Raw genomic sequence first — 12,617 nt, forward strand, 5'->3', positions numbered from 1 at the left:
ATACAATGTATAGAAAACTAATGCTAATGCACATTGAATGTGATGGATTCATTATGAATGAATCTTAGAGATGCATATTCAATGTGATGGATTCATTATAAATGAATCTTAGAGATGCATTATGTATCTATTATGAATTTGTAAGATACATTAATCTTATCTAATGAATTCATTAATATAGAAGATGCATTATGTATCATGAATGTATAAGATACATTAATTTCTTGCAAGAGGATTTCATACTATCATGGATCAAGGTATGTATTTACTTAAGTTGTATTGTAGAAATTCATGTAGTTTTCATGTATAGAATTGAATCCTTAATGGTTTTTAGTTTATGTTCCGCAAAGTTTTCTATCAACCCTTGCTATTAAAACTTTTTTTTACACCTTTTTTTGCAATTTTTTGAGGTTATCTTATTTCCCTCCTCTCCTCCTATCTCTCTCTCTTCCCTTCCCTCATTGTAACACACCAACAGCCACAATGCCATTTGTTACATCCCAAATCCAGGCATGACCGGTCATGGCCTACAGGGACTAAGCCCAAGGCACACATAAGCTTAAACATGAATCCAAAATCACAAAGAATAAATGTGACGATAGCACAGAAATAAATAAATCAAAACCCAATCCATTGACATGTCACAAGTATAAATGGTAAAACCAGCCATAACCAACTTCCAAAAATATATACTAAATGGGACACAAACCGCCCACAACATAAATTAATTCTAAATCAAATCCAACCACAATATGCACAAAACCCAACATAACAAGCTAAAAAAAAATAAATGAATGTCTTAGAGGTCCATGCGATTGAGTCCCTGCTACACCATGAGTCCACACTAAGTCTTTATAACACCTGGAAGTGATAAACAACTAAGTCAGTTGATAGCTTAGTGAGTAGTAACATAGATAGTAAATATAATTTTGAAAATAGGGTTCGATTCCAAGATAAGATATATATCACAGAAACTAGATTGGTATACAACTTTGATAAAGATAATCTATTTCAAAAAGAAGGTTCCGCAGTTCAACAGTTAAAATACTCGTGTCTCAAGAACATGATAAATGACATTCTCCACTTAAAATAGATTATAACATGATCACTAAATAATTTTCTAGGTATCAAGAATAACAAGTAACATGCCACTAAATTCTCAAGGCAATAAGCCTGTTGGATCCAATATCGAACCAAGAGTCATCCTCGGGGTGGCAACCCCAGCCTTTTCTCTAAGACGATCCGATTGAAGGTCACCTAGCCTAGCCTAGGTCTTTTCCTTACAATCGTTGAGCACTAGAGTCCTTACTGCCTAACCCGGATCTGTTACATAGTGGCCAGAGTCACCACACACAATGGAATAATTTCCTTGGACTAAATATACAGATGGTCCCAATGATCAATACAATTTAGTTTCGCAAAACATGGTAATTCACCATTATAAACATGAGACCAAAATAAATAGTTTATAGTATGCCAATTTTACACATGTTTCGGAAATAATTTAATTCCATTGATAATATAATAATTTATCAAAACAGTTTAGTCCTGAAATAACAATTTAATTTTCCAATAATTCAGGGTAGGGGAACATTTATAAAAATATGTAGCATCAACTACTCACCTGAAAACGAAATAATATAATCCTCAAATAGAGTATGAAAGTCCAACCAGTGCTCTGAACCAAATATGAAAACTACACGTCACTACTAATTTAAAAATACTAAAGAGAAAAATAAACTAAATACCCCACACTAAAGCGCACTAATACAGCTCAACCCCACTTACCGTTACTCTTAAATAATACCTAAGTTCATATTCTTCGAGGTTTCCAATTACCCAAGACATTGGTTCAGATCAAAACTTAATTAAAAGTAACTTTAAGATAAAACAGAATTTTAAACAAGTTTTTCCAATCTATTCGTTAAATTTGAAAATTAAAAACCCACTCCACGCTATTCGAAAAATTCCAAAACCCTCCAAATATCAACTAATATATCCGACGTTTCAAACCCAATTGGTTTCACTTGATTTGCTTATTAAAATAATTAATTATATCCAAACAAGTTGTTTTCTGCAACACTTTAAAGAAATTAATGGTTCTCTTAGTATACATGAGCAATCAATGCAAGGCCAAAAATGTAATAAACTAGGCTCGTAACCGGTTCTAATGACACTGATTTGATAATTTTCAGATTTATACTCAAAGAGAACGACACTTCCAAAGTTACTATTTTACACCAGTTTTCTGGACAAATTTGAACGCACCATTTAATATAGATTTTGAATCTCAAAAATTATAAGAAAATTCTGGTATGCAATTCAATATGTAATTAATCTGACATAAAAATTTCAATTCAAAATTCATCCGTTTGATATGATTCCTTGATTTTTAAAGTTTTTTTTTATTATTTTGTACAGAATTTTTAAACTAAGAATTACTTATATTATTTATACATAAATTTAACTCCTCAGATTTCTTAACAGGATATATATACACAAAATACATACACCTACAATCTCTCCATCAATGAATTAAATAACAATAGAGTAAGGATGAAAAAAACAAAAACAAAACGAAAGAAGAAAGCTAGAAACCTACCATACCCAAAAGTTCTTTGATTGCAACTTCTTCTTCTTTTTTTCTTCTCTCTCAATCTCTCTCCCTTGGTAGTGTGGCTATTGCTGCTGCTATTTGTGGTGAACAAATAAGAGGATAGGGTTTGTGTTTATTTTATTTTATAACAGTAGCGGGCACCACTACAAAAAATTAAGGTTTTAGATATCAAAATTAGGGACAAAATTATTTTTTATAGGGACCAAATAATTTTGTTGCGAAAAGTGTCATTATTATATTTTTAGTAATAAAAATTAGACATTAGCGATGAATTATTATCCTTTTTTGACCAAATTTTTTGTCTCTAAAAATAAACCATTTTGAGATCAAATTATTTTGTCCCTATAAGTCTATTTATTAGTGTCATTTTCAAAATTTTGTCGCTAAAAGCCTTATTTTATAATTTTCGGGATGACCTTTTAACGACTATCTTCATGACAATGGAAATTGGTCCCTAAATGTCTTTTGAAACAAAATTTTCACTTTTAGAGACCAAAACATTTGATCTCTAAAACTTTTATATATTGTATTGCACACCAAAAGCATGTGTAGGTCAAATAAATAAATAATATACAAAATATTTATATATGCAGTAGTTCAAGTCACACCATCTTCTCTATTTTTTAATAATAAATCTTGCCTCTAATTTAAAGACTTTCACCATAAATTTATTTTATGTTTAAAATTAATTAAAAGACCCTCCAAATATTTAATTTGCACTTTAGGATTCACCGTCAAAATATTTGAGATTGTGAAATTATTATTATTTAATTATTTACTTTATTTTTATATTTGAGTTCTCACACCAGCCTTCCAAACAATACATACATTGTACCATAAATATCAAATTGTCTCTTTTATATCTGTTAGAATAGTAGAGAGAGAGAGAAATGAAATAATATGTATTGTATTCAATGAATATTATCCTATACAATAGAAGGCCTGTATATATAAGCTGAAAAAGAGTGTCCCACTAAAAACCTACTTATGAGAAAAATTATTCTACAAGAAACTTAACTATGGCTATTCCCAAATATATTTAAGAAATCAATACCTAATATATCTAGAAATACCATATATACATTAACATCCCCCCTCAAACTCAAGGAGGATAAACATCTTAAGCTTGGAGAGAGAAACTAAAACATAACATAAAACTAAATAAAATAAAATGGGCAAATAGATTGCAAAGTCTAAACGGGAACGTAAAGGCGCTTGAGATATATTAGAGGCCAGAGCTAATGTTGGAAGATAGTTTATGGTCGTGTTGAACCATTCTAGGAACTGGCCGAAACTAATGCCGAGACAGTTTAAGGTCATGTCGGACCGTTGTAGAAATTGGTTGGAATCAATATCAGAACAGTTTACGGGGTCATGTCGGACCGTTGTAGAGACTGGATGTTGAATTAGCAAGCGTGACACACACATAACTTATGATATGATGCTGAACGATGATGACAACAGATGACTGAGTGCGCTAGGGGGCGGCTTGGATGGTGTGCCAGGGGACGACTTTGGTGGTACTCCAAGGGCGGCTTGGGTTATGCGCCAGAGAGGGTGGCTTGGATTGTGCACCAGATAAGGTGACTTGGGTAGTGCGCCAGCGGGCAACTTGGGTGGTACGCCATAGGGGTGGCTTGAATTGTGTGCCACAGGGACGGTTTAGGCGGTTTGTATGGTGTATAACAGTGTTCACCATGATATATGCGCCAGAGGAGGCGACTTGGGTGGTACACCACGGGGGGTGGCTTGAGTTGTGCGCCACAGGGACGGCTTAGGTGGTTTGCATGGTGTATAACCATGTTCACTATGATATAGGTATAATACTCCTCCTCAAACTCAAATAGGTTTGAAGATAGAAACCTATTTGAGGTTGAAGTAAAGGGAAAGATATAGTGGAACAGAAACACACACACACACACAAAAGGATTGCGAGTAAAAAAAAAATATGATACAGATATTTGGGGTAGAAATAAACCAACGGACAAAGGAAGAGATCACACGAAGCGATATTGACAAGAAAATATAACAGCGGAATAAGTTGAGGTCCGACGAGCAGCCAAGGTAAGGTTGTTGCCCGCCGATGAAGCGAAATTACTACTTATGCATTGTATTCAATGAATATTATCCTGTATATATAGGCTGAGAAAAAAGTGTCCTATTAAAAACCTAATAATGAGAAAGAGTATTTTACAAGAAACCTAACTATGGTTATTCCTAAATATATCTAAGAAATCAATATCTAATATAGTCTAGGAATATCATATATACATTAACAATATCAAAGCCCAAGGACCTTGACAATTACATTTCATCACACGGGAATCTTATTACACGAAAAAAAAGATATACGTATAAAACACAAAAAGCATTATTTATATTTCAATAGCAATAGTATAATAATAATTGTTCAACATCGGGGTACTTAGTCAAGTATGTTGGTAACAGGATTCTCATCGTGGCAGCATATGAAGGTGATGTGCTTCTCCATGCTACGGAGGCACTCCAGGCATTTCATGCTCTCTAGTATCCTTTCCACCATGCTTAGGAATTCAAAGCGACAACACGGGTGCTCAAACCTATGAAGCCTGTCATGGTGATCCTTGAACGATTTATCGAACCCTTTGGTGATCACATTTTGTTTCCACATATAGGTGTACTCCAACAAAGTAGGTAACACTGTGCTCCCATGCCCATTGACCACCACCTCTGATCCCTTGCAGAACACAGCCCATCCTCCTCCACTCTTGTCATAGCTAAACAGTTTTTTTATCTCTTCCATCATGGGGTCGTAATCATTGGCCCTGCCATGTTGAATCTTAGAGAAGAGCATGCTCTCTAGACGAGTCCAGAAAAACCATATCATAGGCTCTTGCCAGGCAGTCCCTATTTTACCAGTATTGACAGCTTGAATGGCTCGCCTGACTTGTTCCCTTTTGCTACTCTTTCCGACATAGACCATCTCCAGAGGGATGTGTGCGTCCTGTGCAATAGAGTTGGCCATGGTTGTGAATCTTTGCAACCACTCGACGTCATCCCCTCCATACAAGAAAATGTGTTTTCCTTCTCTAATCTATAATAAAAAGAGGTCGATCCGAATCACATGTTAGTTATCAAACTCAATAATTTGATCATATTAGTTTAAAAGATGAAGTACTATATAGAGTGTGACAACCCTCACCACTGTTTACTGATAACACCACTGATTAGTGTTAATCTATGATTAAGCATGTTAAGTGACTGATTGATTGAAATTCTGAACTAATTGATTGAGTGTATTAGTTTAAATGCAAATCTATCTGTTTGACTGCTAAATGATCTGTTCATGTTTTATGTTTAAACTGTTAATTGAAGGCCTTATCGGCAGCCGAACTCGAAATTGATTAATGTTTTATGCTAATTGGAATTTATGTGATTTTATGGTATATTTAATCGAATTTTGATTTTGTATGATTAAATTAGATTAAATGTTATTAAATTACAAAAGTTGTACTTATCTACAAATTTGCCACTAAGTGGACCTTGCTAGACAATTGTATAGTCTTGATTCACATGTGTTGCATCTTTTGTTCATTTCATTTGAGACCCTCAACCGACTAGAGAGAGAGAGTTGGGAGGAAAGCTTGGTTTCATCTTGTATTTGCTTGAGACTTAGAGGATTTGAAGGAAATTTGCATAATTAAGCTCCTACATTTGTAATTGAGGACCTAAGGTAGGTTATTCATCCTTTGGTTCATAAATTTAAGTTGGTTCTTGCATGGTTCTTGGTAATTTAGAGATTAAAGGCATGAATTAGCTTAATATGTTGAATTGAGTAGGAATTCATGCGTGTGCATATCTTGAAGTTTTGAGTTGTTTTCATGGGAAATTATTGCATGCATGTCCACATTTTTGTTATAGCCCATGAATTCACTATGTTTTGAAGTTAAACATTGCATTTGACCTTGTTTTGTAGCATTGGAGTTCCTAGGAAACCCATGCATGTGTTGAAATCGCATTGTTCTTCATGTTCATGAAAACTTCTTTGAAATTATGTTTAATTGAACTACCTTTGGGCTTTGATTTCTCAAATTGATCTTTGAAACATGTAATATTATGGGTTTTGAAGTGTTTTCCAGAAAATTAGCCCAAGAGGATCGAATTTGATGCTTTAAAGTTGAGTTTTGAGCTTGAGGTTCAAATCTGGAAATTCCAGATTTTGAACTCACGCTCGAGCGAGGAACCCCACGCTCGAGCGTACACTCTGAGATCATGCAGTCCGCTCGAGCGAGAGAATGCACGCTCGAGCGAGGATTTGTGTCTCATGCTCGAGCGTGGATCCAGCACCCGTCGAGCGTGATTTTTGTGCATCTAGTATTTTTACTGTAGCTTACAGTCCGCTCGAGCGACGAAAGTCACGCTCGAGCGAAGCCTCTTTGTCTGCATGTCCGCTCGAGCGTAGAAAGCCACGCTCGAGCGTGGACCCCTGTTTCAGCAAAATTTTGAAAAGTGTTTCTAAGTGCATCTTTGTATCCTCATTTCATCCTAGGCATTCCTAGGCCTAGTTTAAGGCATCTTAATGAGGATATTGATGTAAAACCACACCGAGGCAAATTAGGGATTAAGTTATTATTTCCCAACTGTGTAGCTTAGTATGTGTTCATTCTGTAACTGTAGGATTGGCATCCGAGGACGCTCTAGCTGTTTATAGCCCAGTGCTCTGTGAGTAACAATGTTGTAAAGATATGTTCAATCATGAATATTTTCTGAATGAACAACTGTACTGCTTCCTGAAATGATATTTCTTACTGAATGAATGCTTATCCTATTTGCGAACTGTATTCGTGGCATCATTGCAATTTACTGTTACTGTACTATACTGCTACTCTCACAGAGATCTCTATCAGTTCTCATGTTTGGAACCACTACTGTTTACTGATATGATGGCCATCAACTGACTGTTCGGTCTGTTAAGACCTACTGTACTGTTTGCTATTGGATGTACCACTTATGACTGCTATGATTGAATAACTGATATACTGTTCAAATGACTGTTTTAAATACTAAAAGGACATTCATTCCTAACCTATTTACGCATATGTTATTCACTGGGCTTTACCTCACTGCTCATATATATATATGTAGGTGTACAGGCACCAGACCGTTACTAGGAGCGTCAGGCCAAGCTCCCGTTTTGTCAAACCAACCATCGTGCCTCAATGCGAGGTTCCAAGTCCTTCAAGCTAAGGCTTTTTGGGGTGTTTTAGATTTTCCCTTTTTGTATCTAGTTTTGTAGCACTGTATAGACTGAATGAAATGTGTACTTGTACTGTCCTGTTATGTTAGGGATTTGGTCCCTAATCTGAATATCTGTATAAGATGTATGTACATATTGTTTTGTTTCGAATGTAAATATGCTATGAAAAGTCTTTTTGCATACAGACTATCACAGCTCATTGGACATCTTTTAATTACTGTTTTGGCTTCCGCCAGCCCCTGTACTCTGTATTATTGTTTTACTGTTAAGCAGGCCTTTGGTAATCTCGGATTACTGGGCGGTTACGATGCTAAACCCTTAGGGGCGGGTTTGGGACGTGACATAGAGATTGACATCCAATTTGAAATAGTCAATTTATTTTTAATAAACTATTTTTTCTTGGGATTTATATTATATTTCTTAATAGATGTTATCAATTGGACCAAATTAATAATGTAATAATGGTTATCTAGCTAGACAAAATAAAAAAATATATATATATATATATATATATTTTTATGTTTACCCAATTGAGTATCGTTTGGTTGATACCATTCACTAGCAACTCAACCTTCCAAGTCTCTTCCTTCCAAAGAGCTTCCTCTCTCAAGTTGGTAAAAGAAAACGCATTGCTTCCCCATATCCACATCATGTGGATGGCATTGGGGCTCACCACCTTACCTTGTGGGTCTAGCACCACAAGGATGGGCTTGTTCTTAAAGTGCCATTTCTCCTTGATGAACCTAATCACCAATCGATCAATTAGTGAGGGGTGGTGCACCGTGTACCATGTCATCATGGATTGCATGCTCTCAAACTGCCTTTGCATGGGCTCTGTCCATTGCACTGATTGGTTCATAATTGGGATCCAGACCATCTCAAACAGATTATCCAACCTTGTTCCATGTTGACGAGAATTATTATAAATCTGTTCGAGAATTGAAAGCTCATCCGGAGAGATGTCTAGGCTTGATATCAGCAATAATACATTCTTCCTCCTCAAAACTTCCAGACTAACCTGTTTTTGGCCATACAGGCAAAGAAATCAGTGAACATGCAACGGCTACAAATGTTGAAGACAAGTAGGCACTATTTGTTTGGTTGGATTAATAGTCTTGGGATTATTAATGCCTTACAAATTACGATTATGTATCCCATCCCACATTTGGAACGTCTTAGATTAGGAGGGGGATTAGTAGAATCCTATTCTATCCCTTTTTTCTTTTCTTTTTTTTTTGGGGGGGGGGGAGGGGAGGGGAGAATCACTAGACATAGACTAAATGGTGTAATGACCGTAATTTGAGGATATTTTTGTCTTTTAGCCTCTAATCTGGACACCCTATAATCCCCCATTTTGTATCCCATTACCCTAATTCTTCATATGGGGGGATATACGGGCCTGTCAATCCAAAAATTCACTTTGTATCCAAATATGAGATTCGAGATTGACTAAAGATACATGATCCAATGGTCTAATCCCACAAACAAATACAACTACCTTAGTCTACTCATAATCTTAACATATGTCATTGATAGATTCATCAGACTAATTGTAGTTACTATACTACTAGTAGAGTCAATGTTCAAACCCTTCTCTTAGTAGAACCATCAAAGAGTGGCTGCAGATCATCCTCTCGGTCTGACGGATGTTGAGGAGTTGGGTTGCCGAACGCTGCTGACGCTGGGCACTAATGAAGTGGTTGAGAAAGGAGTCACTTAGGTACTGGAAAATAGAAGCAGAGTCTGTTGGCAGTTGACTAAACCAGAGGTGAGCCGACCCCTTAAGTGTGACAAGGAAAGCCCGACACATGATTTTGTTAGGGAATGCATGGAGGACCATGAGGGTCCTGTAAGTTTCCAAATGGTCAACCGGGTCCGTTGTGCCGTCGAAAGAGTCAAATGAGGGCATTTTAAACTTAAGAGGTAAGGGTTTGTCCCTGATGGAGGCAACGAACGGTGAGTTGGCTGTGGTAGATGGTTTATTCTGTATGTTTTGCATGACTCCTTGAAGCTGGAGTTTCATGGCTTGGAGTTCTGCATCCCAGAGAGAAACGTTGTCACCGCCGGAATGCAGCGGAGGCTGGACACTACTGGCCTCTCCCTCAGGGGTGGGTGCCTGGACCGATGGATGTAGGGCCCGAGGTGGTAGGTTCATATCTGGGGGAGGGGGTTGTAAGCCTTCCAAGTTTGAGGGATGGGACTGTTGGATAGGATGGCTGGGGGCTCGTTCTTGGTTGGGTGGGATATCTTAAGGTAGAGGAGGAGGGATGGGAAGGTTTCTTTGAAGCAAAGCATTGAGCAGGGCTTGGTTTTGCTCAGCTAGGCGGTTGATGCTGTTGATGAGTTCTATGAAATACTGTGGTGGGTTGTTTGGGTTAGGAGGGTCGGCTTGGTGGTCGGCAACATCGGGGTGAGAAGCCATGGATCTAGTTGTGACCATTCACCTTGGTGGGTGGCAGGTAGGGGTTATCGGGAAGGGGTCTCCAGCGACAATAAGCACAATTGGCGCACGAAGTGAAAGGTTTCCCAAAGACGGCGCCAACTGATGTTACAGCAAGTTTCAGACGGATCTGGTCGGTTTGATCCACGCTTCCCAAACTGATGCCTGAGATACCAAACACTCGGAGGGACCTGCATAAGAGTTCAACGGGGAACGGGGAGTCCCCCAGTGAACCCTCCGACGAACAAGTTAGAGAGGTGTGGATGGTGAAGATGTAGTGGAAAAACAGAGATAGAGAACTTAGGCCTCGTTTGGCAACAGGCCGGTTTAGCCAAAAAGCCAAAAAGTCAAAAAGTTACTAAAAAAGTCAAAAAACTAACAACCCATACCAAAAGGTCAAAGATTCTCTTCTCTCTATTTTTTGCACATTTTTTCGTAAAAAATCATAAAGTCATTCCAAAGATACTAATTTTTTTTAACTCATATTTTAGCCAAATAGTCAAAAAGTTACTAAATTAGCATGTTCCCAAACGAGGCCTTAACCTTTTCTTTGTCTTAGAAGCCTGCTTATATCCTTTGCTCATCATTTCCTTGTCCACTCCGAGCCGTCATGTTGGCCGAAAGTCTATGTTTTAGCTTGCCTTATTCATGGTGAGGCTGTTCTGTTCCGACATGAAGGGTTATCGCAATAAATGCCACAGGGAAACTCATTAATGGCTGATGTGTGGTGCAATAACTTTACAGGATCTTTGTCTGCTGATGTGGCTGGTTCTTCGCTTGCCACGTGTTTAGATGTCATTGGCCCTTAATGCTACGTTGAGCTTCAGCAGTGTTGGGCTATAGTGTTTGAATTATGTATTGGGTTCTGAGTAATGGGCCAAAAGCTCCTATAGGCCCATGTATGTCACTTACGATATTATTTTAATTATTATAACTCAGGAGTTATTTACTTATGATTTATGTTTTGTTTGGTTATTATATTTTTTTTAGTTATAACTTAAAAAATATAAAATTATATTACTTTATTCTTTAGAGTGTATAGCATAGTGTTTTTCTAAAAAGCTAAAACAATATAATATACACTATATGTATCTTATAATTAAAAAAGAAAATAATATAATTTCATACTTTATGAATTATAACAAAAAAAAAAAATCATAACTAAACGCAACATGAGATATAATTAAAAAAATTCATGAGTTATGATTAAAATAATGCCATAACTAAAGAAAAAAATAACATAATTAAAGGTACATATGATACACTATTTTTAAAAATGTGTATATTAAAATTTTTGTATAAAAAGATGTAAATTTTTTATTCCCTTCGTCTTACATTTATTTTTTATTATCTCAAAATATTAATTTATTTACAAAAATTAAAAATTAAAATAATATGAATTTTATATTTTATAAGGACAATTAATATTTCTAAAAAAATTATACTAATCAAAAGATAATTTTAAAATATTAATAATTTTAAAATATAATAATTATATTACTGAAAAACAATTATTATTTTGAGACCGGAAGAGTTAAATAAAGAATCCGGATCCTCGACCGCCCTACCCGGCGGCCCTACCCGGCAGCCCTCCAAAACGACGTCGTTTTGGGGGTTTTTTTTTTTTTTTTTTTTTTTCTTTCTTTTCTTCTTCTTCGTTCTTTCCTTCTTCTCCATTTTTTCCGACGAGCTGCCATAACCAGAGGGGAGGGGAGGGAGGAGGCTGCGCGTCGCAGCCCGTCGCCTCGCCGCCAGCCGTCGCAGCCGTCTCCGCCTCCGCCTCGTCGCCTCGCCGCCGGCGCGTCGCAGCCCGTCACCTCGTCGCAGCAGCTACACCGCCGTCGCCTCCGCCTCCTCCTCCTCCCCCACTGGTTATGGCCCCCTCCAGTCCGGCCCTTCCCTTCCTCCTCCTCCTCCTCCCTCCTCCTTCCTCCCTCCCTCCCTCCCTCTTCCTCTCTTTCCTCCCTCTCTTCCTCTGCGTTTTTTTTTTTTTTTGAAAATTTACCCTCAAAACGACGTCGTTTTGGGGGCTGCCGGGAACGGCCGCCGGGTAGGACGGCCGAGAATCCGGACTCTTAAATAAAATGCAAATCCCCATGGAAAATAGTAGATAAAATTCTCACGTGGAAAGAAACAATAATGAATGATTTCAGATCTCAATGGTTAAAATTCAACACCCAAGCGCAGATTAGCATTCCCAGTCCATCCAAACGAAATCTAGATAACATGCACGATCATCATCCTCCGCCAATCCCTTCGTCCCACGTGTCGATAAAGAAGCTCCACCTCACCATCACCCAAAAACCCTGCTTCCCAAAAGGTCA

General features: G+C 37.3%; 1 protein-coding gene across 1 annotated transcript; it reads right to left on the reverse strand.

The window, feature by feature from the left end:
- Positions 1-5,042: 5,042 nt before the first annotated feature.
- Positions 5,043-10,880, reverse strand: LOC114255820 (protein SIEVE ELEMENT OCCLUSION B-like). Its single transcript, XM_082922198.1, has 5 exons — positions 10,837-10,880; positions 10,298-10,484; positions 9,443-9,541; positions 8,380-8,871; positions 5,043-5,690 (listed from the first exon to the last, which is right to left on the reverse strand). Exons 1-5 carry the CDS (start codon positions 10,878-10,880, stop codon positions 5,043-5,045), a joined length of 1,470 nt encoding a protein of 489 aa, XP_082778324.1.
- Between the last annotated feature and the right edge of the window lie 1,737 nt (positions 10,881-12,617).

The sequence above is a fragment of the Camellia sinensis genome, chromosome 1 (assembly GCF_055761805.1).
Source record: "Camellia sinensis isolate YWXY chromosome 1, ASM5576180v1, whole genome shotgun sequence".
Lineage (NCBI taxonomy): Eukaryota > Viridiplantae > Streptophyta > Magnoliopsida > Ericales > Theaceae > Camellia > Camellia sinensis.

Excerpts from the sequence above, each read along its gene's own strand:
- LOC114255820 (XM_082922198.1), bottom strand. The coding sequence starts at position 10,880 with ATGATGAGCAAAGGATATAAGCAGGCTTCTAAGACAAAGAAAAG. Across the intron at positions 10,485-10,836 it reads GCTTCTAAGACAAAGAAAAG|GTCCCTCCGAGTGTTTGGTA; the intron begins GTTAAGGCCTCG and ends ACTCTTATGCAG. Across the intron at positions 8,872-9,442 it reads ATGGTTCTACTAAGAGAAGG|GTTAGTCTGGAAGTTTTGAG; the intron begins GTTTGAACATTG and ends GGCCAAAAACAG.